We start from the raw sequence: 22,122 nt of genomic DNA, 5'->3' as shown, positions 1-22,122 counted from the left end.
GGCCCTTCCCACGCCAGCACGCACGGCGCCGCCCGCTCCTCCCGTCGGCTGCCCGGACCCCACACGACACGAGCCCCAGTCCAGCCATCCCCCGGCTGGTGAGAGCCGGGTGAGCAGCAGTTTTCACACCACGCCCTGGGTGTTGGTGCACATGTCTGAATACACGGGTATTTCTCTAGTGTAGCTACAGAGAAGGCAAATTACTGGCCCTGCTCATGTAAATGTTAGGATATTGTAAACTGCCATTTACAGTGGCTGCACCAGCTTCCATGAACAAAGACTCTGTGAGCAAATTTAAGACAAGTGACAGCCTGAAAATACACACACACACACACACACACACACACACACACACACACACACACACACACACACACACACACTGTGGGGCACCAGGCCGGGCCTCCCCGGGCACTGTCCATGTCGGCACCGTGTGCCTGACGGTGACCGCGAGGCAGGGACTGTCACCGTCACTCTCAACTTGCAGAAGACACTGAGGGACAGAGGGGCCACGTGACCTGAACCAAAGCCACACAGCCAGGAAGTGGCTTTTACTTGTCATCTGGTCCATATTTTCTTCTTACTTAAAACTTACAGTTTTGTTTTATATATTTAGGTCTACAATCTACTAGGAATTTCCTTCTGTGAGTGGGATGAAGTAAGGATATAACTTTATTTTCTTCCAAACGGATAGACTCTGCCTGCCAAGCCCCCCGAGTCTGCGTCCACAGTGGCCACAAGTGGGGCTTGTTCGGGGCCCCGCCCTGCAGCATGGGTGCTGCCCGAGGTCGGTGCTCAGAGACCGGGCCTGGGCGCCCTGGCAGGGCCGCCTGCGGCAGGGCGGTGGCAGCTCAGCTGGCGAGCAGGTCCCGGAGGTCACTGTTGCGGGGCAGCAGGTCACACGCGAGCCGTGCCTTGCGGTCCCGGACAGCCTTCAGGGTTGGGCTGTGCTGCAGCAGCAGGGAGCACACATCTGTGTGGCCCTTCTCCGCGGCCTGGGGAGAGAGGGGCCTGGTAAAGAGCTGTCCCGCCACCAGGCCTGCTTTTTCTCGCTGCACTTCCAGGGGCCCTGGCCCCCCGGGGGGGGCCTCCCAGGGACATGGAGACCCCAGCTGTCTGGACACTCCCAGCCTGACCAGTGGCGTCTCCCGGTGCCACGCGGGCAGCTGGCCTGTCCCCGGTCTGCATGGTGAAAACGAGCACCGAATCCAGGGGCCTGAGCCTCCTCCACAGGCGTCACGGATCACTGAGGGGCTGGGCCTGGTGGGCGTGGGGTGCAGCATGCACGGGCCCTGCAGCGGGTTTCTCCTCTTTGAGGCAGATAATCCCAGTCTGGATGTCAACTTTTAACTTAACCCTCCAAAGAATAACAGAATCAAGTGATTTCCATGGATTATCTTCTTTAACTGCCATGATAACCCTGAGATGAGGGAACTATCATTATTCCCATTTTATCCTCAGATGAAGCAGCTAAGGTTGATAAAAGTTATTTAACTTGCCCAAAGTCACAGACCTCTTGTGGCAGCCAGGGGCTTCTAAGCCAGATCTGTCTGACCTCAAAGTCTGACGCTCTAAGAACTCTGTAACACTGGGATTTTCCCTCCTCCCCACAACAGACAAAACTGTCAGGGCTCTTTCTTCAGAGGTAGGCATCAAAATGAATATTAATAGCAACCACCATCCCAATTTCAATCCAAATCTTCATTTAGCAGGTCCCCTTGATGACTACAGACCTGAGATTCTCCATTTTGTTGCCTCAATTCAGGCTGTGGTATATTGTGAGTAACTGTGTGATGCATTCCAAATAAGCTTTTACAAAAAATAAAGTATTGATGTTTACAAATTGTTTCTTAAAAAAAGAAAGAAGAAAAAGTCATATCCCTCAGACATTTACATTCTAAGATGCTGCTGAACAAGAGAAAAAGGGACAGAGATGAAACTAAAATGCTGCAGACTGTGTGTGACACCAGCCGGGCCTCCCCACAGCATTCTCCTGCCTCAAACACCATCACGTGAGCTGTGGCCTACAAAGTCTGAGCAACTTCAACTCAGGCCCTGCCTCACGCCTTATACAAAAATTCACTCAAAATGGATCAAAGACCTAAACATAGCCAGGACCATGAAAATTGTAGAAGAGAACATAGGAAAGCATGTGGTGGTAGGTGGTAGCTTCTTAGGCCTACACTCAAAGCACAAGCAATGAAAGAAAAAACAGATACATGGGACCGCCTCAAAATGGAATCATTTTGTGCTTTAAAGGACTTTGTCTTTACAGTAATGAACAATGTTGTGGTGATGAATGCATAAATATATGATGGTACTGTGAACAACTGACTGTACACTTTGGATGACTGCTATGGTGTGTGAATATATCTTGATAAAATTAAATAAAAAAAGGCATGTATATTGCTGCAAATGGCTGTTTATTTTTATTGCTGTGTAGTATTACATTGGGTGATTATTCCACAACTTTTATCCTCTCTAACTTTGATGGCCATTTGGGTAAATTTCAATTTGATGCTATTAAAATAACTCTGCTCTTAAAAAAAAAAAGAACTTTGTCAAAAAGGTGAAAAGGCAGCCGACTCAATGGGAGAAAATACCTGGAAACTACATATCCAATAAGGGTTTACTCTCCAGAATAGATAAAGAAATCCGACAACTCAACAATCAAAGGATGACCCAATTAAGAAATGAGCAAGACTTGAAGAGACATTTTTCCAAAGAGGAAATATAAATGGTTAAAAAGCACATGAAAAGACACTCATCTTCACTAGCTATTAGGAAAATGCAAATCCAAACCACAATGAGATATCATTTCACACCTACTAGAAGAGCCACTGTTAAAAGAACAAAAGAACAAAAGAAAAAAAACACAGGAAACCACAAGTGCTGGAGGGGATGTGGAGAAACAGGAACACTGGCTCCCTGCTGGGGGGTGCTGCGAGGCTGGTGTGGCGGCTTCCCAGGAGGCGAGAGCGAGTGCAGAGCTGCCCTCCGAGCCGGCAATCCCGCTACTCGCTACTCGGGATACACCAGCAGACCCGAAAGCACGGACACGAACCGACACTTGCGCACCAATGTTCACAGCGGCACTGTTCATAATTGCCAAAAGATGGAAGCAACCCACGTGTCCATCAACCGTTGAGTGGACAAACAAAATGTGCTTTATACATATGATGGACAATTGTTCAGCTCTAAGAAGGAATGAAGTCCCGATGCATGCGACAACATGGATGAACCCTGAGGACGCTGTATTGAGTGAAATCAGCCAGACACAAAACGACAAATACTGTATGACGTCACTGACAGGAACTAAACATAACAAGCACACGCATGCAGTTGAGATCCAGAATATAGGTTACTGGAAGACAGAATGAGGGTACAGAATGGGGAACTGATGCTTAATTTGTGCAGAATTTTTAATAAGGTTGATTGTGTAAATGTTTGGAAACGGACAGAGGTGATGGGAGCGCAGTACTGTGAGGGTAATTAGCAGCGCTGAATCGTGTGCGTGAATGTGGTTGAAAGGGAAAGTTGAGGGTTGTGTGTGTCACCAGAAGGAAAGCTGGAGGATGAAACGTGATGCGACTGTATTACACCGTGAACCCTGCTGTGGATGACGACTGTGGTTAATGGTACAAATATACATCACTATTACAAGGTGCTAACATTAGGGTGGTATACGGGAAAAAGCACACCTAGTGCAAACTAGGGATCATAGTTAACAGTAACATTTCAATATTCTCCCATCAATAGTAATAAAGCTACCACACAATGCTAAATGTCAATAATAGGAGGGCATACGGGGTGTGGGGTTTTTCTTTTTCGGAGCAATGAAAATGTTCTTACATGTGGCGATGAGAGCACAGCTGTGTGATGCACTGAGCGCCGCTGACTACACTCTGGATGGGCTGCATGGTGTGTGAATACAATGGCTTTAAAAGAAAAAGAAGAAAAGTGTCCACCCACAGATGAAAGGTAAACAAAATGTAAACACACTACGGAAAATTACTCAGCCACAAAAAGAAATGAGGTTCTGCTACAGGCAACAACACAGATGAACCCTGGGACATGTATGATCTCGCTTTATGAAATACCCAGAATAAGCAAATCCATAAGGACAGAAAGCAGAGTGCAGGTCCCCAGGGGCCGGGGGTGAGGGAACGTAAGTTGCTGCTTGGTGGGGGTGAGTCTCTGTTTGAGGTGATGAAAGAGTCTGAGTGACGGATGGTGGTGAAGGCAGCACACCACTGTGAACGAAATTAATTCACTGAGCTATACACTTGAAAGTAGCTAAAATGGTAAATTTTGAGTTGCATATATTTTACAATAGAAAGGAAAAAAAAGAAAGAAAAAAGAAAGAAGCAATCTACCCATTGAATTGGCAAGGATTTAAAAAAAAATAGCATCCAGTTCATTCAGCAAATACTGAGCACCTGTGCTAAGTGCTGGGCCTACAAGGGCAAACAAGGGCAAGTCCCAGCTGTCCAGAGAGAGAAGGACAGATACTGAACAAGGGATTTTAAGGGGGATGAAAGTTAAGGAAGGTCGAGCACAGGGTGTTCTGGGCATGCAGCTGGGTGAGCTGCCTGGGGGTCAGGGAAGGCTCTCTGAGGGCATGATGTGTGAGCTGAGATCCAGAAAGAATGGAGGATGCCACACGGGAGGCGAGAGGCACCCGGCGGCGGGAAGCACCTGCTGTACCTGGCCCGGCCAAGCAGCAGGTTCAAGGGCCTGAGAGTCCCGGACAAGGGGACGAGTGCTCAGAGAGGCGCAGACCAGCAGCAGCAGCCCGACGCCCGGGAAACTGGCTGCGGACGTGGTAAAAGAAAGCAAGGGAAGACTGTACGTAAGTACGGCACAGTCAGAGCTGCTTTTTAAAGCCAGCACTCTTGGAGAAAACCTGGGGGGACCAGGAGAGGATCATATTCACACACACACACACCCCCCGACACGCACAGAACACCTCTTGGGGCGCCCAGCGGTCGCCCTGAGGCAGGGGACCTGGGAAACTAGGGGCCTGGAGCTCAGGGTGCAGGGGAAGCTCTTTCGTGGGGTGCTCTGGTACTCCTCAAATTGCTTATCAGGGGTACATGTTTCTATTCAGAAAAAGTTGACAATTTAATTAGATGATCCTTCTGGATACAGTGTAGAAAACAGACCTCAGGGATGAGCAAGAGTAGGTGAGAGTTTCAGAAAACTCAAGACACAGAAAGGCATTTGGAGCGTATCATTAAGGGGAAGAAATAAAATGATCCTGACTGTTCTGATTCCCATTTACATGCACAGGAAAAAGGCTGGAAAGTACACTTTAATCCCAAAATGGTGAGAGGTGAGCGCTGAGACTACAAATGACTCTTACGGCCTCCCCTGCCCTGTTTTCTCCATACTTCCTATCAGGAACGCGCTGTGGCTGCTGCAGCGGGGGGGACAAGCTCCTGGAGGGGAAGAGGCGCACCTTGTGCAGACTGGTCATGCCATCGTCATCCGCCACCCTGGGGTTGGACCCGTACGAGAGCAGGAGCCGGGCGACCTCCGCGTGTCCGCAGTAGCTGGCCCGATGCAGAGCGGTGGCTCCGCCGTGGGTCTGGGCGTCACACTTGGCTCCACTTTCCAGCAGGAACTGGCACACGGCGTAGTGCCCGTTGCGGCTGGCGTAGTGCTGCTGGCAGCAGAGACCGAGGTGAGCGAGGACGCAAGCAGGTGGCTGGGGCAGCACAGCGGCTGAGGGCTGGGCTCTGGGGTGAGGGGTGCCGCCCCCCAGATGCTGTGTGACCCAGGCAAGCTTCTTAATTTCCAGCATCCGTGTCCTCAGCTGGGCAATGGGCATGATAACTTACTGCTACCTCATGGGGTGGTTATGAAAATAAAATGTAACAACTAATGTAAAACACCTGCACTAATTTTAAAGAAGCCAGGCTCAATGACACTTAAAACAGAAACGTTGCTGGGAAAAGCAAAAGGGCAAAGATGAAGGCAAACAGGGCCCCTCCTGGGCGAGACAGCTGAAGCCTCTCTCTGGCGCAGTGCCCCTGCCCCGCTCACCAGGGCAGTGTAGCCGGCCGAGTCAGGCTGACTAGGGTCTGTGGCCTTCTGGATGAGATACTTCACCCGGCCCAGGTCTCCGTTCAAGGCTGCCGACCAGATTCCTGCAGAAAGACAGCCGGGGTGCGGACTCTGAGTCACGGGGCTCTGCAGAGCTTTCTCGACTCGTCCATAAAACAGAAAATTCCCTCGTCCAACAAACAGTAACCGAGCTGATGTGTCCCAGGACTGCTCTGGGTGCTGACGATACAGCAGTCAACGAGACAGGCAAGGGGCTTTTCTAATCAGACAGTAGCTGGGCAGACACAGAAATTTTTTCCTCCCATTTCAAACACAAAGGAATAATTTTTTTGAAATGTTTTAATATGTAGTCAAATTCAAAAGCAAGAGAAAAAAATTTCCAGGTACCAGAAAGAAAGTGAAAAGCACAGCCAAGCAGTGAGCAGGCACCGAACGAAGGGTGCTGGGACCAGGCACAACCTCAGTGGCTTTGGTCTGCAGTCCAGGCACCGGCCACGAGCACGGCAGGGAGCCAGAGGCAGGAAGTGCCGCGTCACGATGCAAGGGGCCTGGGAAACCCCACTCGCCTGCCTCGCAGAGCAGCAGGAAGCAAGCTGCCGTGCCCGGGCAAGTCATTCGCTTGGCAAACAGCTATGGAACACCTACCACGTGTCTGCCACTGTTCTAGACACAGGGGTCAGCAGAGAACAAAATGATCCCTGTCCCGTGGCGCTTTCATTCAGCTCAGGGAGACAGAAAACAAACAAACAAATACATACTAAGTCAGGCATGAAGAAAAACTCAGCAGGGAAGGGAACAAAGAATGGTCAGGACCGGCCTCTTTGGTAAGGTGACATCTGAACAGAAACCTGAAGGAAACGAAAAGGGCCCCGCTCAGAGAGCTGTGAGAAGACAGCAGAAGCAGAAGACATGGGCACTCCGCGCGGTTGTAACTGACACGGCACACGGCCCCCGGTCTCCCACAGTTTGGAAACATTCTCATCCTCAGTGGGGATGTTATTTGGCAGAGAATGACCTGGCACATAGCTGGGCCATCAAGGGCAGTGGGAAAGAAGATTACACTGGCCAAGACGTACCGATTCTGGGAGGCGGAGGTGGGGGCGTGTCACATGACACAGTCAAACTGAAACCAAAGATGGTGACTATGGTGAGACTGACCAAACAGTGATTGATGGTGTTAAGAAATACACGTGAAAAACTTGTGGTGGCATCTCAGACAATCTTAAAGGCGAATGTTATCAGGATCTAACAGAAGGCCGTGTTCCAGCACTGAAGAAGTAAGCCAAATGGGAGAAAGTGTGATGATGTGATTAATGATTTGACAGCTGTTCCAATCTCCGTGTCTCTGGAAGAAGATTCCACGTGGGAGTTTCTCAGGCTGATTCTTGACCTTTCCATGAAAGTACAGAAACAGGGTGGGAAATCTCTTACACAAGGGAACTGTGTCACTTTGACGGAAGCCCTGTCGCTCTATGGAGAGCGGCTCGGGCACCTGCATGGTCCCGTGGAATTCTCAAAGATCATCTGTGTCCCTTCATACTTGGAGTTGTGGGTGTTTTATACTGTTTGAAAGAAAACTAAATCTTGAAGATTTGTATCACCTAATCACGTGCTCTGCAAACAGCTATCCTGTTTATGTGCTGTAGGTGACACTGAAATGAGTCAGGAATGATTGTGAATTCCTTTAAGTTTTACTATATTTCTTTTAAAATTTTAAAAAGCAAATGGACAATGTATAGTTTGATGAGCTAAAGTGTTATGCTTTGAAAGTAGCTCAAGGATGACTGGGCAGCCCAGTGAAGGCTGCTGAATGCACCAAACTCCTAGAATGTGATTTTTGGTTACTTTGTATTTCTGTGTGAGATTTTTGTTTTGGGTTTAGAAGACCTTCAATTTGGATGTTAGGAAGAATGAATATAATTATTTTGGTTCTGACAGAAGTTCCTGATAATGTTTCTTATCAAAAAATTGGCTTAGATATTAAAATTCTGTGCTTAAGAGAATTTTAAAAAATTAATAGCATCGCTTCCATTAAAATTACAGAAGAAAAAAGCAGAAGAAAACTAAAGAATCAGAAACTCTGCCTGGGCGACACAGAGGTGTGGGGCCCCCATATGCACCACCCCTGGGGAACAAAAAAAAACCCAAGCTAAGAATGTGTCACAGAAACTGACCCAGACAAGGGGACCCACACGGCCAGGCAGAGGCAGCTTTAAGAAATGCCCCAACTGGAGCCTCCTCCAGCAGTCTGGGTGCCTGCGTGAGAATTTCCCACAAAGCGGACCATCCTGAGCTCAAAGACTAAAAACTGCAAAACAAGAAACAAACAGTCAGAGAAAGAAGACAGCAGAATAGGGAGCTGCAAGGCTCACTTGTCTCCCCAAAACAGCAAGTGGGCAGCAGAAAGGGTCCAAAACATCTGTGCTAGGGCTCTGGAGACCAGGGGAGTACTGCACGGCATGTGGGGACGAGTGGGAGTTAAGAGGCTGAGAAACTGCGGTGAAGAACTAGGAGTAACTTGCTCAGCTGCGGCTCCTGGAGCCCAGCCCTGAGACAAGCAGCTCTGGTTTCTGCCTGGGGGGCTGCTGTGGACTGGATGGGCCATGGAGGTCCTCCTGCCCAAGAACAGAGGGGAACATGGCCCAGTACTGAGCCAGCAATTAGCTGGCAACTTTAGACTGCCGGGTTCCGCTGCTTTGGCTCATCCTGAACAGGTGCCTACTGTGCCATTGTTTTGATGGCGTCAGAGGTGGAGCTGGCAGAGGGCTAAAAACACCCTGCTTCTTAGAGCTGTGGGGAATAGGTTACCAGAGAGGGCCATCTGCTGGCAGGCGAGGAAAGTACAAGCTTGAGGAGCTGAAAGAAACGCTTTTTGGCATCTTTCCCGACCCTCTCCCAGGGCCCTTTGGAACCGGTCTGTGCTGCCGGCATGGGCCCCCGGTCCCATTTTGGCTGGGAAATACTGATGAACCAAGGGTCAAAGAAGAGCCTTAACACAAGCCCAATCAACAACAAAATCCTCAACAGGAGAGAAAAACTAACCTTCAGAATAATCTCATCAAGATAATCAGATGCCCAGATATCAGCAAAAAATGACAAGACATACTAAGAAACAGGAAGATATGGCCCAGTCAAAGGAACAAATTAAAAAGTTAGAGATGCAGAATTTGGAACAACTAATCAAAGATGTTCAAACAAATCTCCTAAACCAATTCAAGGAGACAAAGGAAAATATGGCTAAAACGATAAAGGGTATTAAGAAGACACTGGGTGAACATAAAGAAGAATTTGAAAGCATGCAAAGAAAAATAACACAACCTATGGGAATGAAAGGCATGATAGATGAGATTAAAAATACACTACAGGCATATAACAGATTAAAACAGGCAGAAGAAAGGATCAGCGACCTGGAATACAGGGCATCTGAAACCAAACAGATAAAATCATAGATGGAGAAAAGAATGGAAAAATTTGAGCAGAGTCTCGGGGAACTGAGTCTCAGGGAACTGCACAAAGCACACAAACATACGCATCATGGGTGTTCCAGAGAGAGAAGTGAAAGGAAAAGGGGCAGAAAGAATATCTGAGGAAATAATGACCAAAGACTTCCCAACTCTTATGAAAGACATAAATATACATATCCAAGACGTACAACATACTCCAAACTGAATAAATCCAAATAGAACTATTCCAAGACACACACTAATCAGAATGTCAACTGCTGGAGATAGAGAATTCTGAAAGCAGCAAGAGAAAAGCAATCCATCACATACAAGGGAAGTGCAATAAGACTAAGTGTCGCCTTCTCCTCAGAAACCATAGAGATGAGAAGACAGTGGTATCATATATTTAAGATACTGAAAGAGGAAATTTGCCAGCCCAAATTATTTACCCAGCAAAACTGTCCTTCATAAACAAAAGTTTAAATATTCACAGATAAATAGAAGCTAAGAGCATCTGTTAATAAGAGACCTTCTCTATAAGAAATACTGAAGGAAATTCTGCAGGCTGAAAGGAAAAGACAGGAGAGAGAGGCTTGGAGGAGAATGTAGATGTGGGTGACTGAGCTTGTACCTCGGCTTACCAGGCCTGGGCCAGGGGACCTGATATCACCCCCTGGGGAGGGTAGTGGGTACGGGCGTTAGTGCCCTCTGCAGCCCCCCCGAGCCTGGGGAGCGAGGTCAAGGCAGCTCCCTTTTCCTCACCCAAAATGCCACTGGCAGGGGAGGCTTGCCGGAGGGAACCGCCTTTCTCCTAACCGCCCTTTCCCCACTTCCTTATCTTGCCCGCACACTCCCCTGTGCCAAGGCAACTCCTGCCACCGCCAGCGCGCATGCACCATGGCCGGAACAACTCCCGCCCGCTGCAACGGCTCCTGCGTCCTCTCAGAACCAATCCTAGCCCCTCTCCCTTCAGTATTGCCATTTAAGGCTACTTCACCTCTTTTCCAGCCCTACCCTTCTTACCAGCCTATATAACCTGTAATCACCCCTGAATAAATCTCTTTGGCGCATACTCCTACTGGATAAAGAGTGTTTTTGTCCTTATCGCCGCCCTCCACACCTTGTACGCCCCCCGCCGAGGACCTGGCCAAGTCCTCCGCCTCGCCCTCGCCTCCGGGAAAGAGCCCCCGCCGCCGGTACCCTTTAAGCAGCCCCGAGAGCTGAGGGCTCCGCTACCGGCCGCCACTCCCCCCAGAAGCAGTAACCGCGACCGCAACTGGTGCCCCGTGTGAGGAAGCGTCTCCACACAACAGTTCGGCAGGTCGCCCGCTCGCCCGGACGCCTCTCCAGCTTCCTGTTTCCTCGCCTGCAAGGTAAGGGCCGCCTCTCCTTCGCCGCTTCCGGAGCCGTATGAGGTTCACCGCTCCAAAGCCGCTCCTCCCTTCCCCCACGCTCTCTTCGTCCTCTTGTATGCGCACTTCTATGACCCCCGTTCCTCCTAACGCTCTCCCTCTTCCCCTCCATTACTTTGCTGTGGTTCTTTGTATCTTTGTTTCCTCATTTGGCGCCGTGTGCCTCTTTGCAACCGCCCCCCCCCCCGACTGCTCCCGTTGCCAAAGGGCACTGCTTTCCGTTCTCGCCGTCTCCTTCGGCCTCGCGGCCACGGTTTATCTCATTCTCTCTGCTCGGTAAACAACCCCCCCTCCTCCCCCCTCAGCTATGGGTAATCGTCTATCTACGTGCCAGGCACCTCAAGTTCGTGCTCTAGCGGGTCTCCTAGACACACATCGCTGTAAAGTGTCTGTTCGGCAGCTGCAGGTATACTGGGACCTCCTGCTGCCCTTTAACCCATGGCTCACCACTTGCCATCTTTGGGACCCTGTTACTTATGATCGTCTTATTGATCAAGTCACTAACGCTATGGAACATGAGAGCAAGCGCTTCCCTCCCGGCTTGCTCCCCACCTTGATAACCATCCGCTCCTGCCTTCAAGGCTCCCTCCCCCCTGATCGAGGCCCCGTTAAATCCAAGGAGGCCCTATCAACCCAGCCAACAGATTCAGATGGCGATATTAATTCAAATCATGACTCGGACACGGAGTCCTTAGTCGAGCAGATTAACAACGCGCTCGAGGTGACTCCCAAAAAGCAAAATAACACTGCGCCACGCCAAGATGGCGAACTTCCTCCTTCTTTTTCCATCGAGGGGAGGAAATGCTCCGGCGATGACATCAGCCCTAAGCTGGGCCGGAAACCGCGTACGCTTTACCCCGCCCTTCCACAGGGCGGAGCTAGTCCGCCATCTCGTGCCTTGAACCCCGCCCTTTCACAGGGCGGGGCTGATCCACCATCTTGTGTCTTAGCCACGCCCACCGCGCCGCCATCTTGCGACGCTTGGGGCCTCCCACTCCCGCCTCCCCCTTCGGCGAGCTCCCCCTCGGAGCCGCTACCGGCAGCTGCTGCCGCTCCTCCCACCCTGCCGGCTAACAACCCCTGGCTGCCTTCTACACCTCAAGGCAACCCTTGGGGCAACGCTCCCCCTACCCCCACTCCTGCGCCAAGCCCTCTGCAAGCGCGTCCTCCTTTCTCTCGTGCTTTTCGCTGCTTTCCTCTTAACCTTGCCCCCACCCCACAGAAACCATATGACTGGTATCCCATTGACTCAGATACTATCAAGCAGCTTCGCAGGGCCGTCAAGGAGGACGGGTTAGGTAGCCCATACGCTTCCCAAATACTGCAGGATCTCGGCATGGACTTTTGCATCCCCCAAGACTGGGCCTCGCTTGCCCGTTCCATTCTTAACCCCGGTCAGTTTGTCGACTGGCGTGCTCACTTCCAGGCGGAAGCAGCTAAGCAAAGTGAACAAGACGCAGCCCTTGGAGTCTATCATCCCCCCGAAGCCTATATGGGCACGGGAGCGTTTATAAACGCATCTGCCTATATTAATACGCCTGCCGCCTTTTGGCCTATTCTTTGGGGAATCGCCTTACGAGCATTTGCCAACTGCTCTGCCTGTCGGCCTAATAAATTCACCAAGCTCTTCCAGGAGCCGAGTAAGCCTTTCGCCACCTTTGTCTCCAGAGTCGAAGAAACCTGCGCTCAAAAGGTAAGTGATCCCCAGGCCCAATATTACATGTGCCCATCCTCAAATCCTGGAAAATCGTACTGTAATTCCCCCAACGAGTACTACTGTGCATACTGGGGGTGTGAAACACTAACCACTAATTGGAAGCCTCCTGTTCCTGATCATTACCTTACCCTAAAGTGGGCCCCTACAGGGTGCAAACTCCCTACTGTTAACTGGCTCGGCCAAGAAAGTAAGGGATCCTGCACACATCTTAATCTTACAGTGCAGCTCCCCACTAATCCCTCCTGGTTACTCGGTCAAACTTGGGGCTTCAGAATCTATGAGAAAGGAACCGACCGAGGATCACTTATTCTAATAAAAAAGGAGGCTGTAAACCAACCATACCAAAATACTGCTTTAAAAACACCCTCTGGCATAGGTCCCAATAAAGTCATTAACCCCCTTTTTCCACAGCTCTCCAGCCTCACCTCAACTCCAACCAGCCGCACCTCAGCTGCAAACAACGCATCGCCAACCCCACCACCCCAGCCTTTTCTGCCCCCCTCTCGTTACTCCTCTCCCCTCCTCAGCCTCATCCAAGCCGCCTTTACCTCAGTAAACTCCTCCAACCCCAATTTTACCTCATCCTGCTGGCTCTGCCTCTCCACCTCTTCCTCACTGTACGAGCCCGTTGCCTCCAACCTCTCCTTTTCAGAAAGTACAGAAAACAACCCCTTGGAATGCAATTGGAATACCTCTGCCGTCCCCCTGACCTTTCATTCAGTCTCCTATACGAGAAAGTGCGTCCGCCCTCGCTCCATTAACTCTCCCAACCTCACTGCCTGTGCCAGCTACTCATCTCCCAGCAACTCGGCAAAATTTCTCATTCCTCATAACTCCTCCCAATGGCTCTGCTCCTCTACAGGACTTACCCCCTGTCTCAGCACGAATATCATCAGTGAATATAAAGAAACTTGCCTCCTAATTGTCCTTATCCCTAGGGTCTTATACCACAGCGAAGAAGACTTCTTCCTCCGTCTGGAAAGAACTGCAGCTCCTGCCCTTCTGCAAAAGTGAGAGCCCATCACCGCCCTCACAATTGCCTCCCTCCTAGGTCTTGCCGGCATTGGCACCGGAATCGCTGCACTAACCAGTCAAGGCTCCGCCCTAACTCACCTCAGGGCGGCTGTTGACGAAGACATTCATCACTTACAAAACGCTATTTACCATCTAAAAAATTCTGTCAATTCCCTCTCTGAGGTAGTGCTCCAAAACCGCCGAGGTCTTGACCTTCTCCTCCTCAAAGAAGGAGGCCTCTGCGCCGCCCTAGGAGAAGAGTGCTATGTATATGCCAATTCCACAGGTCTCGTCGAGGACAGCCTGAAAAGAGTCCGAGAGGGACTAGAAAAGCGTAAAAAAGATCGTGAAGCCACCAGTTATTGGTCCAGTTTTTTCACTCCCATCCTCCCATACATCCTTCCTTTTCTTGGCCCCTTATTAATAATTATTCTAGCTCTCATCTTAGGACCCTGCCTCATCCGCAAAATTGTCCAGCTTGTAAGGAAACAAACGGATGCCATTTTTTCCTCGTTCGTGCAAATCCAGTATCAGCGACTCGCCACCTCTGACGCCCCCCACTCCAAGATGACAGCCAACCCTCCACGACCTCAATGCCACCGGTCGACTCGCCAACCGCGAGGCCCTTCTCAATCACCTGAACATTGCTCTCGCCTCGAGTTCCAGCTTCTCTAAACCCCTGAACTTTAAACCCCTCACCTTCGCCCAGCCCGCTGCAGCGAAGCCATTGTCAAGCGCCCGGGCACCACACCAACACTGAGCTCCAGCCTCGCTGAGCCACCGTCAACCCCTTTTTCCCTTCCCTAACCTCCCCCTTCCCTCACCCTTAGCGGGCCTCTCCGGTAAAGCCTCTTCCTCTAATTAGAAAAGAAAGGGGAATTGCGGGTGACTGAGCTTGTACCTCGGCTTACCAGGCCTGGGCCGGGAGACCTGATATCACCCCCTGGGGAGGGTAGTGGGTACGGGCGTTAGTGCCCTCTGCAGCCCCCCCGAGCCTGGGGAGCGAGGTCAAGGCAGCTCCCTTTTCCTCACCCAAAATGCCACTGGCAGGGGAGGCTTGCCGGAGGGAACCGCCTTTCTCCTAACCGCCCTTTCCCCACTTCCTTATCTTGCCCGCACACTCCCCTGTGCCAAGGCAACTCCTGCCACCGCCAGCGCGTATGCACCATGGCCGGAACAACTCCCGCCCGCTGCAACGGCTCCTGCGTCCTCTCAGAACCAATCCTAGCCCCTCTCCCTTCAGTATTGCCATTTAAGGCTACTTCACCTCTTTTCCAGCCCTACCCTTCTTACCAGCCTATATAACCTGTAATCACCCCTGAATAAATCTCTTTGGCGCATACTCCTACTGGATAAAGAGTGTTTTTGTCCTTATCGCCGCCCTCCACACCTTGTACGCCCCCCGCCGAGGACCTGGCCAAGTCCTCCGCCTCGCCCTCGCCTCCGGGAAAGAGCCCCCGCCGCCGGTACCCTTTAAGCAGCCCCGAGAGCTGAGGGCTCCGCTACCGGCCGCCACTCCCCCCAGAAGCAGTAACCGCGACCGCAGTAGAAATGAAGATTATCAAAGAGAATAATTAAAAGGGTAAAAAGAGAGACAAAAACAAGATGTGAAATATAAAAGCCAAAGGATACAATGGGCAAAGTAAGTACTGCCCTTACAAGAATACCACTGAATGTTAACAAAAAGACACAGACTGGCAGAATGGATTAAAAAAATAAGATCCATCTATATGCTGTCTACAAGAGACTCACCTTAGATCCAAGGATACAAATAGGTTGAAAGTGAAAGGCTGGAAAAGGATATTCCAGGCAAACAGTAAACACAAAACAGATGGAATAGTGATACCAATATTGGACAAAACAGACTTCAAATGCAAAAATGTTATAAGAGACAAAGAAGGGCATTGTATTAATAAAAGGGGCAATCCACCAAAAAGAAATAACAATCATAAATATTTATTCACCTAACCAGGGTGCCCCAAAATGCATGAGGCAAACACTGGCAAAAGTAAAGGGAGGAATACAGGTCTGTACAATAATAGCGGGAGACTTCAACACACCACTTTTATAGACAGACAAAACATCCAGACAGAGGATCAATAAGGAAACAGAGAACTAGAATAATATGATGAATGAAGGAGACCTAACAGACATGTACAGAACAGTGCACCATCCCCTCCCCACAGCAGGATATACATTCTTCTCAAGTGCTCAGGGATTATTCTCCAGGATAGATCTCATGTTGGGTCACAAAACAGTTCTCGATAAATTTTACAAGACTGAAATTGTACAAATCGATTTCTATGATCAAAATGCAATGAAGCTGGAAATCATTAACAGGTGGAGAACTGGAAAATTCACACATACATGGAGGTTAAACAACACACTGTTAAACAATCAGTGGGTCGAAGAAGAAACTGCAAGAGAAATCAGTAAATATCTCAAGATGAATGAAAACAAGAACACAGAGGAAAATTTATGGGATGCAGTGAAGGTAGTGCTGAGAGGGAAATTTATAGCCCTAAATACCTACATTAAGAAGTAAGAAAGAGCTAAAATCAAAGACCTAACTGCACACCTGGAGGAACTAGAAAAAGAACAGCAAAATAATCGCAAAGCAAGCAGAAGGAACGAAATAAAGATTAGAACAGAAATAAATGAAATTGGGAACCAAAAAAACAATAGAGAGAACCAACAAACCCAAAAGTTGGTTCTTTGAGAAAATCAATATAATTGACAAACCCTTACCTATAGTGACAAAGAAAAAAAGAGAGAAAATGTAAGTAAGTAAAATCAGAAATAAGAGGGGGGACATTACTACTAACCCAAAAGAAATAAAAAAGATCATAAGAGGATACTATGAACAACTGTATGCCAACAAATTAGATGACTTAGATGAAATGGATAATTTCCTAGAAATACACAAACAATCTATGCTGACTCTAGAAGAAATAAAAGACCTCAACAAAGCAATCATGAGTAAAGAGATTGAATCAGTCACCAAAAACCTATTAACAAAGAGAAGCCCAGGAGCAGATGGCTTCACAGGTAAATTCTGCCAATCATTCCAAGGAGAATTAATTCCAATCCTGCTCAAACTCTTCCAAAAAACTGAAGAGGAAGGAACAGTATGTAACTCATTCTGTGAAGCCAACATTACCCTAATACCAAAGCGACATAAAGGTACTAGAAGAAAAGAGAATCACAGACCTATCTCTCTAATGAATATAGATGGAAAAATCCTCAACAAAATACTTGTAAATCGAATCCAACAGCACATTAAACGAATTTATACACCAGGATCGAGTGGGTTTTATTCCAGGTGTGCAAGGGTGGTTCAACACAAGACAATCAATTAGTGTAATGCATCTCATTAACAAATGGAAGGGGAAAAAAACCACATGATCATATCAATTGATGCAGAAAAGGCAACTGACAAAATTGAGCATCCTTTCTTCGTAAAAACACTTTGAAAGATAGGAATAGAAGGAAACTTCCTCCACATAAAGAACATACATGAAAAACCCACAGATAACACTGTACTTAATGGGAAAAGATTGAAAGCTTTCCCTCTAACGTCTGGAACAAGACAAAGATGCCCACTGTCACCACTGTTATTCAAACTTGTACTGTAAGTTCTAGCCAGAGCAATTAGGCAAGAAAAAGAAATGCATTCATACTGGAAAGGAAGAAGTAAAACTTTCACTATTTTCAGGTGACATGATCCTATATTTAGGGAGTCCCCAAAAATCTACTACAAAGCTACTAGTTCAGCAAAGTGGTGGGATAAGATCAACCCACAAAAACAAGTAGTATTTCTATACTCTAGTAATGCACAATATAAGCAGGAAATTAAAAAACAAATTCTATTTACAATAGCATCTAAAATAATCCAATATCTAGGAATAAATGTAACTAAGGATATAAAGGACCTGTAGTCAGAAAACTATAAAACACTGCTAAAAGAAATTGAAGAAAACGTAAATAAATGGAAGGACATTCCGTGTTCATGGATTGGAAGACCATGTATCATTAAGATGTCAATTCCTCTCAAATTGATTTACAGAATCAATGTAATCCCAATTAAAATTCCAATGGCTTACAATGAAGAAATGGAAAAGCCAATTATCAAATTTATTTGGAAGGGTAAAGGGCCCTGAATAACCAAGAACATCTTGAAAAAGAAAAACGAAGTTGGAGGACTCACACTTCCTGACTTTAAAGCATATTACAGAATTACAGTGGTCAAAACAGCATGGTAGTGGCATAAAGACAGACATACTGATCAAGGGACTTCCATTCAGAGTTCAGAAACAGACACGCACATTTGTGGTCAGTTGCTCTTTGATAAGGCTGCCAAGTCTACTCAACTGTCTCTCTACAGAACAGCCTCTTCAACTAATGGTGCTGGGAGAACTGGAAATGCATATGGAAAAGAATGGAATAGGACACCTATCTCACACCGTATACAAAAATTAACTCAAAATGGATCAAAGACCTAAATATAAGAGCCAGGACCATAAAACTCCTAGAAGAAAATGTAGGGAAGCATCTTGTGGTAAGTGATGGTTTATTAGACCTTACATGCAAAGCACAAGCAATGAAAGAAAAAAGATACATAGGACATCCTCAAAACTGAAGATTTTGTGCTTCAAAGGACTTTGTCAAAAGGTGAAAAGGCAGCTGATTCAATGGGAGAAAATATTTGGAAACTACATATCCGATAAGGGTTTAATATCCAGAATATATAAAGAAATCCTATGACTCAACAATAAAAAGACAAACAACCCAATTTAAAAATGGGCAAAAACATGAACAAACATTTTTGCAAAGAGGATATGCAAATGGCTAAAAAGCACATGAAAAGATCCTCAACACCACTAGCTACTAGGGAAATACTAGGGAAATGCAAATCAAAACCACAAGATTATCACTTCACACCTACTAGAATGACCACTAATAAACAGAAAACTACAAAAGTTGGAGAAGATGTGGAGAAATAGGAAAATTTACTCACTGCTGGTAGGAATGTACAATGGTGCAGCTGCTGTAGAAGACAGTGTGGCGGCTCCTCAGGAAGCTAACCATACCCAACTGCCACATGGTCCGGCCATCCTGTTACTGGATACATGCTCAGAAGAACCGAAAGCAGGAATGCAAACAGACTTTTACAAACCAGTGTTCATAGTGGCATTCTTCACAATTGCCAAAAGATGGAAACAGCGCCAACTGTCCATCAACTGATGAATGGATAAACAAAATGTGGTATATACATATGATGCATTACTATTCAGCTGTAAGAAGCAATGAAGTCCTGACGCATGTGACAACATGGATGACCCTTGAGGATATTATGTTAAGTGAAATAAGCCAGACACAAAAGGATAAATATTGTATGATCTCACGAATATGAACTAAATGTAATGAGCAAACTCACCGAGTTAATAACTAGAGTTCTGTAATACACAGAATATAGAAGATAGAATAAGGGTGGAGAATGGGGAGCCAATGCTTAATTTGTGGAGAATTTTTAAGAAGGTTGATTGTGCAAATTTGGAAATGGACAGAGATGATGGTAGCACATCATTGTGAGTGTAATTAATAGTGCTGAATCGTGTGTGTGAATGTGGCTGAAAGGGAAGTTTAGGGTTATATAGGTCACTAGAAGGAAATCTAGAAGATGAAACATGGGACTGTATAACACAGTGTACCCTGCTGCGGATGATGACTGTGGTTAATAGTACAAATACAAGAATGTTCTTCCATGACTAGAATAAAGGTATGTCACTATGACAAGGTGTAATTACAGGGTGATATACAGGAAAAAAAATATACCTAATGCAGACTATGGCCCATAGTTAACCGTAATATTATAATATCCTTCCATCAACTGTAACAAAGGTATCACACTGAAGCTAAGTGTCAATGATGGGGGGGTATAAGGAGTGTGGGGTTTTTCTTTTTGGAGCAATGAAAATGTCCTAAAATTGACTGTGGTGATGTAAGCACAGTTCTGTGATTCAACTGAGAGCCACTGATTGTACACTTTGGTTGGACTGCATGGTATGTGAATAAAACTGCTTTAAAAGGAAAAAAGAAACAGCAAACACAACAAATGGGAAAATATATGCCTCAAAATTTAACCACAATAGTGCAATCTGAAAAGCAACAATGTTAATATGTTCAAAAAGAAGAAGGAATAGAATCCACAAATCAACAGAACATTAGGTAAAAAAGAACAGGCAGATCTGAAATAAAAGTCAATAAATTTAAAAAGTAGAATCTTTGAAATAAAACAATAGATGGGTCAACAGTACTGCACACACAAGTTGAAGAGAGAAATAGTGATTTGGAAATAAGCTAGAATGCAGCACAAAATGAGAGTGAAATATTAGAGAGGTTAAGAAACAAAACAGAACGAGAAGTGCTAAAATATGTCTAATAGTTCAAAATAAAAAAGGAGAAAAAGAAATGAAAAAAACTGGAGACAATGGGAGACAGGCAATGTTTGAAGAGATGACATCTGAAAATACTAAAGACAACTATGAGTCCTCAGATGAAAAATCTCATTAAATTCCAACCCCGATAATAAAAATAAACCTAGCACAGTGAAAACTGAACATCAAGAATAAAGAGACTATTTTCAAGGTTAACAAAAAGAAAAGATCATCACCCATCAAAGACCAATCATCAGAGTATCAACAGGCTTCTTAATAGCACTAGCAGATACCAGGAGATGAAGAAATATTTCCAAAGAACTGAAGGAAAAAGTAACTGTCAACCTAGTATTTTGTAACCAGCTAAGTATAACGCTACTGTGAGGGCCAATTTACTGAAAGAACTATTAAATGATATTATAATAAAATGAACTATAAAGGTACTATAAGAAAAATAAAAATGAATCCCCAAAACAAGAGATGGGATGCAAGAAACTATGACTTCAAAAAGAAATCCACAATAACAAAACAGATCAGGCTCTTTTGCATATGTGGGAAATAGACAAAAAAAACAAGCAAACAAACAAAATGATGTCAGGGTGTGAAAATGGCTTTGATGGAAACAAGGTGCTGGAGCAGGGTGACCTGAAAGGGAAGGGGCCCTACTCTGGATGGGGCAGGGCTTTCTCAGCAGCAGCTCCATTCCTATTTTGGACCGGTTGATTCTTCGTTGTGGGGGGCTGTGTCACCACTGGTCTCTTGTTACTAGATGCCAATACCACCCTCCTGGATGTGACAACCAAAAATGTCTCTAAACACTGGCAAATGCCTTGTGCTTGTCCCCCTCCCACCCCCTGGAATGGGGTGTTCAGGGAAGACCTCTCTGAAGGGGTGCTATTTGAGCTGAGACCTGAAGGAAAAGCACCGCCTAGCCTGATGTCAATAGGTAACTTATGCCAAAGAGAAGTGGCAACAGGTACCAATGACTTTAAGTCAGGTAAGGGTCTTGCATGTCAGACCCCAAAGGGACCAGCGGGGCTGAAGCAGGTGACAGGGGGAAGAGGCTGAGAATAGAAAGAGGGTAGAGAAGGAGAGCAGGCAAGGGTCAGGCCACACAGAGCCTCGTGGGTCATGCCAGGGAAGCTAAATGATCCGATTGAACATTTTCAAAACGTTCCTGCGGCTGCTGTGCGGCGAGCAGGGCGCGAGTGGAAGCCGGGAGCCCGGCGGGGGGCCGCCTCGGTGTGGGGGTGCAGAGCGGTGCGCGCAAAGCCGGGACCGCCAAACCCAGGCTGCGGGGCAGCGGCGAGGAGTGGACCGGGCTCTTCCCGCCCTCGAGACACCCGGGCAGGTGGCGCCTCCCGGCTTCCCACGCCTCGGGCGGCCCCGCCTCACCCCGCTCGAAGTCCATCTCCTCCAGCGTCTGCTGCACGCCGGGCACCGCGGTGGGCCGGGAGCAGCAGGGACCGCCAGCGTGGGGCCCGGGCGCCGCCATGTCGGCGTCGGCGTCCGTGGACGCGCCGGGGCAGCGAGCTCGGCCTCGCTCCTCCGCCCGGAGCCAGCCACTCGGCGCCCGCCGTGGCCCTCAGTCGTCCCGGGGGCCGACCAATCCAGGGCCGAGGACTTAGCTCGCGAGCCAATCCGGGCGGAGGGGGCGGGACTTGCAGCGCCGGCTGCCTCCCGGGGCACCACCAGAGGGCGCCCGCGGACTGGCGGAGGCGGGCGGCGCGGCGGGGGGCGAGGAGCGGGCGGGGGCTCCGCCGGGAGCGCTCCTGTCGCCCGGGACCCCCGGGGATCCTTCGCCGCCCCCTTCCCGCGTCAGCCCGGGCCCGCCTCGTCCCAGCCCCGCGGGGCAGTCACCTCTGGACGCCCCCCGCGCTCTTCTCAGAAGCCGTGGGGGCCGGTCTCGAAGCCCCGGGCCCGGGCGCTCAGAAACGGCGGTGGGCGCGGGGCGCACCTGGTGGCAGGTGAGCTCCAGGTGGCTGCCGGGCGGGGGCCTCGGACCCCGAGCCAGAGCCAGGGCCGGGCCA

The 22,122-nt window shown here is 48.1% G+C and overlaps 1 protein-coding gene and 1 pseudogene across 3 annotated transcripts; one reads left to right on the top strand and one right to left on the bottom strand.

The window, feature by feature from the left end:
* Positions 1-654: 654 nt before the first annotated feature.
* Positions 655-21,890, bottom strand: ANKRD39 (ankyrin repeat domain 39). 3 transcript variants are annotated; one of them, XM_037807589.1, is made up of 4 exons: positions 21,488-21,717; positions 6,049-6,152; positions 5,462-5,668; positions 655-995 (listed from the first exon to the last, which is right to left on the bottom strand). In XM_037807589.1, the coding sequence occupies exons 1-4, from the start codon at positions 21,585-21,587 to the stop codon at positions 852-854; spliced, it is 555 nt and encodes a 184-aa protein (XP_037663517.1). In that variant the 5' UTR covers positions 21,588-21,717; the 3' UTR covers positions 655-851. The 3 variants fall into 3 exon arrangements, with proteins under 3 accessions (XP_037663517.1, XP_037663518.1, XP_037663519.1); XM_037807590.1 differs by having other exon boundaries at positions 5,462-5,665; positions 21,488-21,695; XM_037807591.1 differs by lacking the exon at positions 655-995 and adding an exon at positions 3,701-3,938 and having other exon boundaries at positions 21,488-21,890.
* On the top strand, positions 6,607-7,657 carry LOC119512783 (annotated as a pseudogene).
* Positions 21,891-22,122: the final 232 nt, after the last annotated feature.

Source organism: Choloepus didactylus, chromosome 17 (genome assembly GCF_015220235.1).
Source record: "Choloepus didactylus isolate mChoDid1 chromosome 17, mChoDid1.pri, whole genome shotgun sequence".
Classification (NCBI taxonomy): Eukaryota; Metazoa; Chordata; class Mammalia; order Pilosa; family Megalonychidae; genus Choloepus; species Choloepus didactylus.
This window is presented reverse-complemented; position numbering and strand designations above follow the sequence as displayed.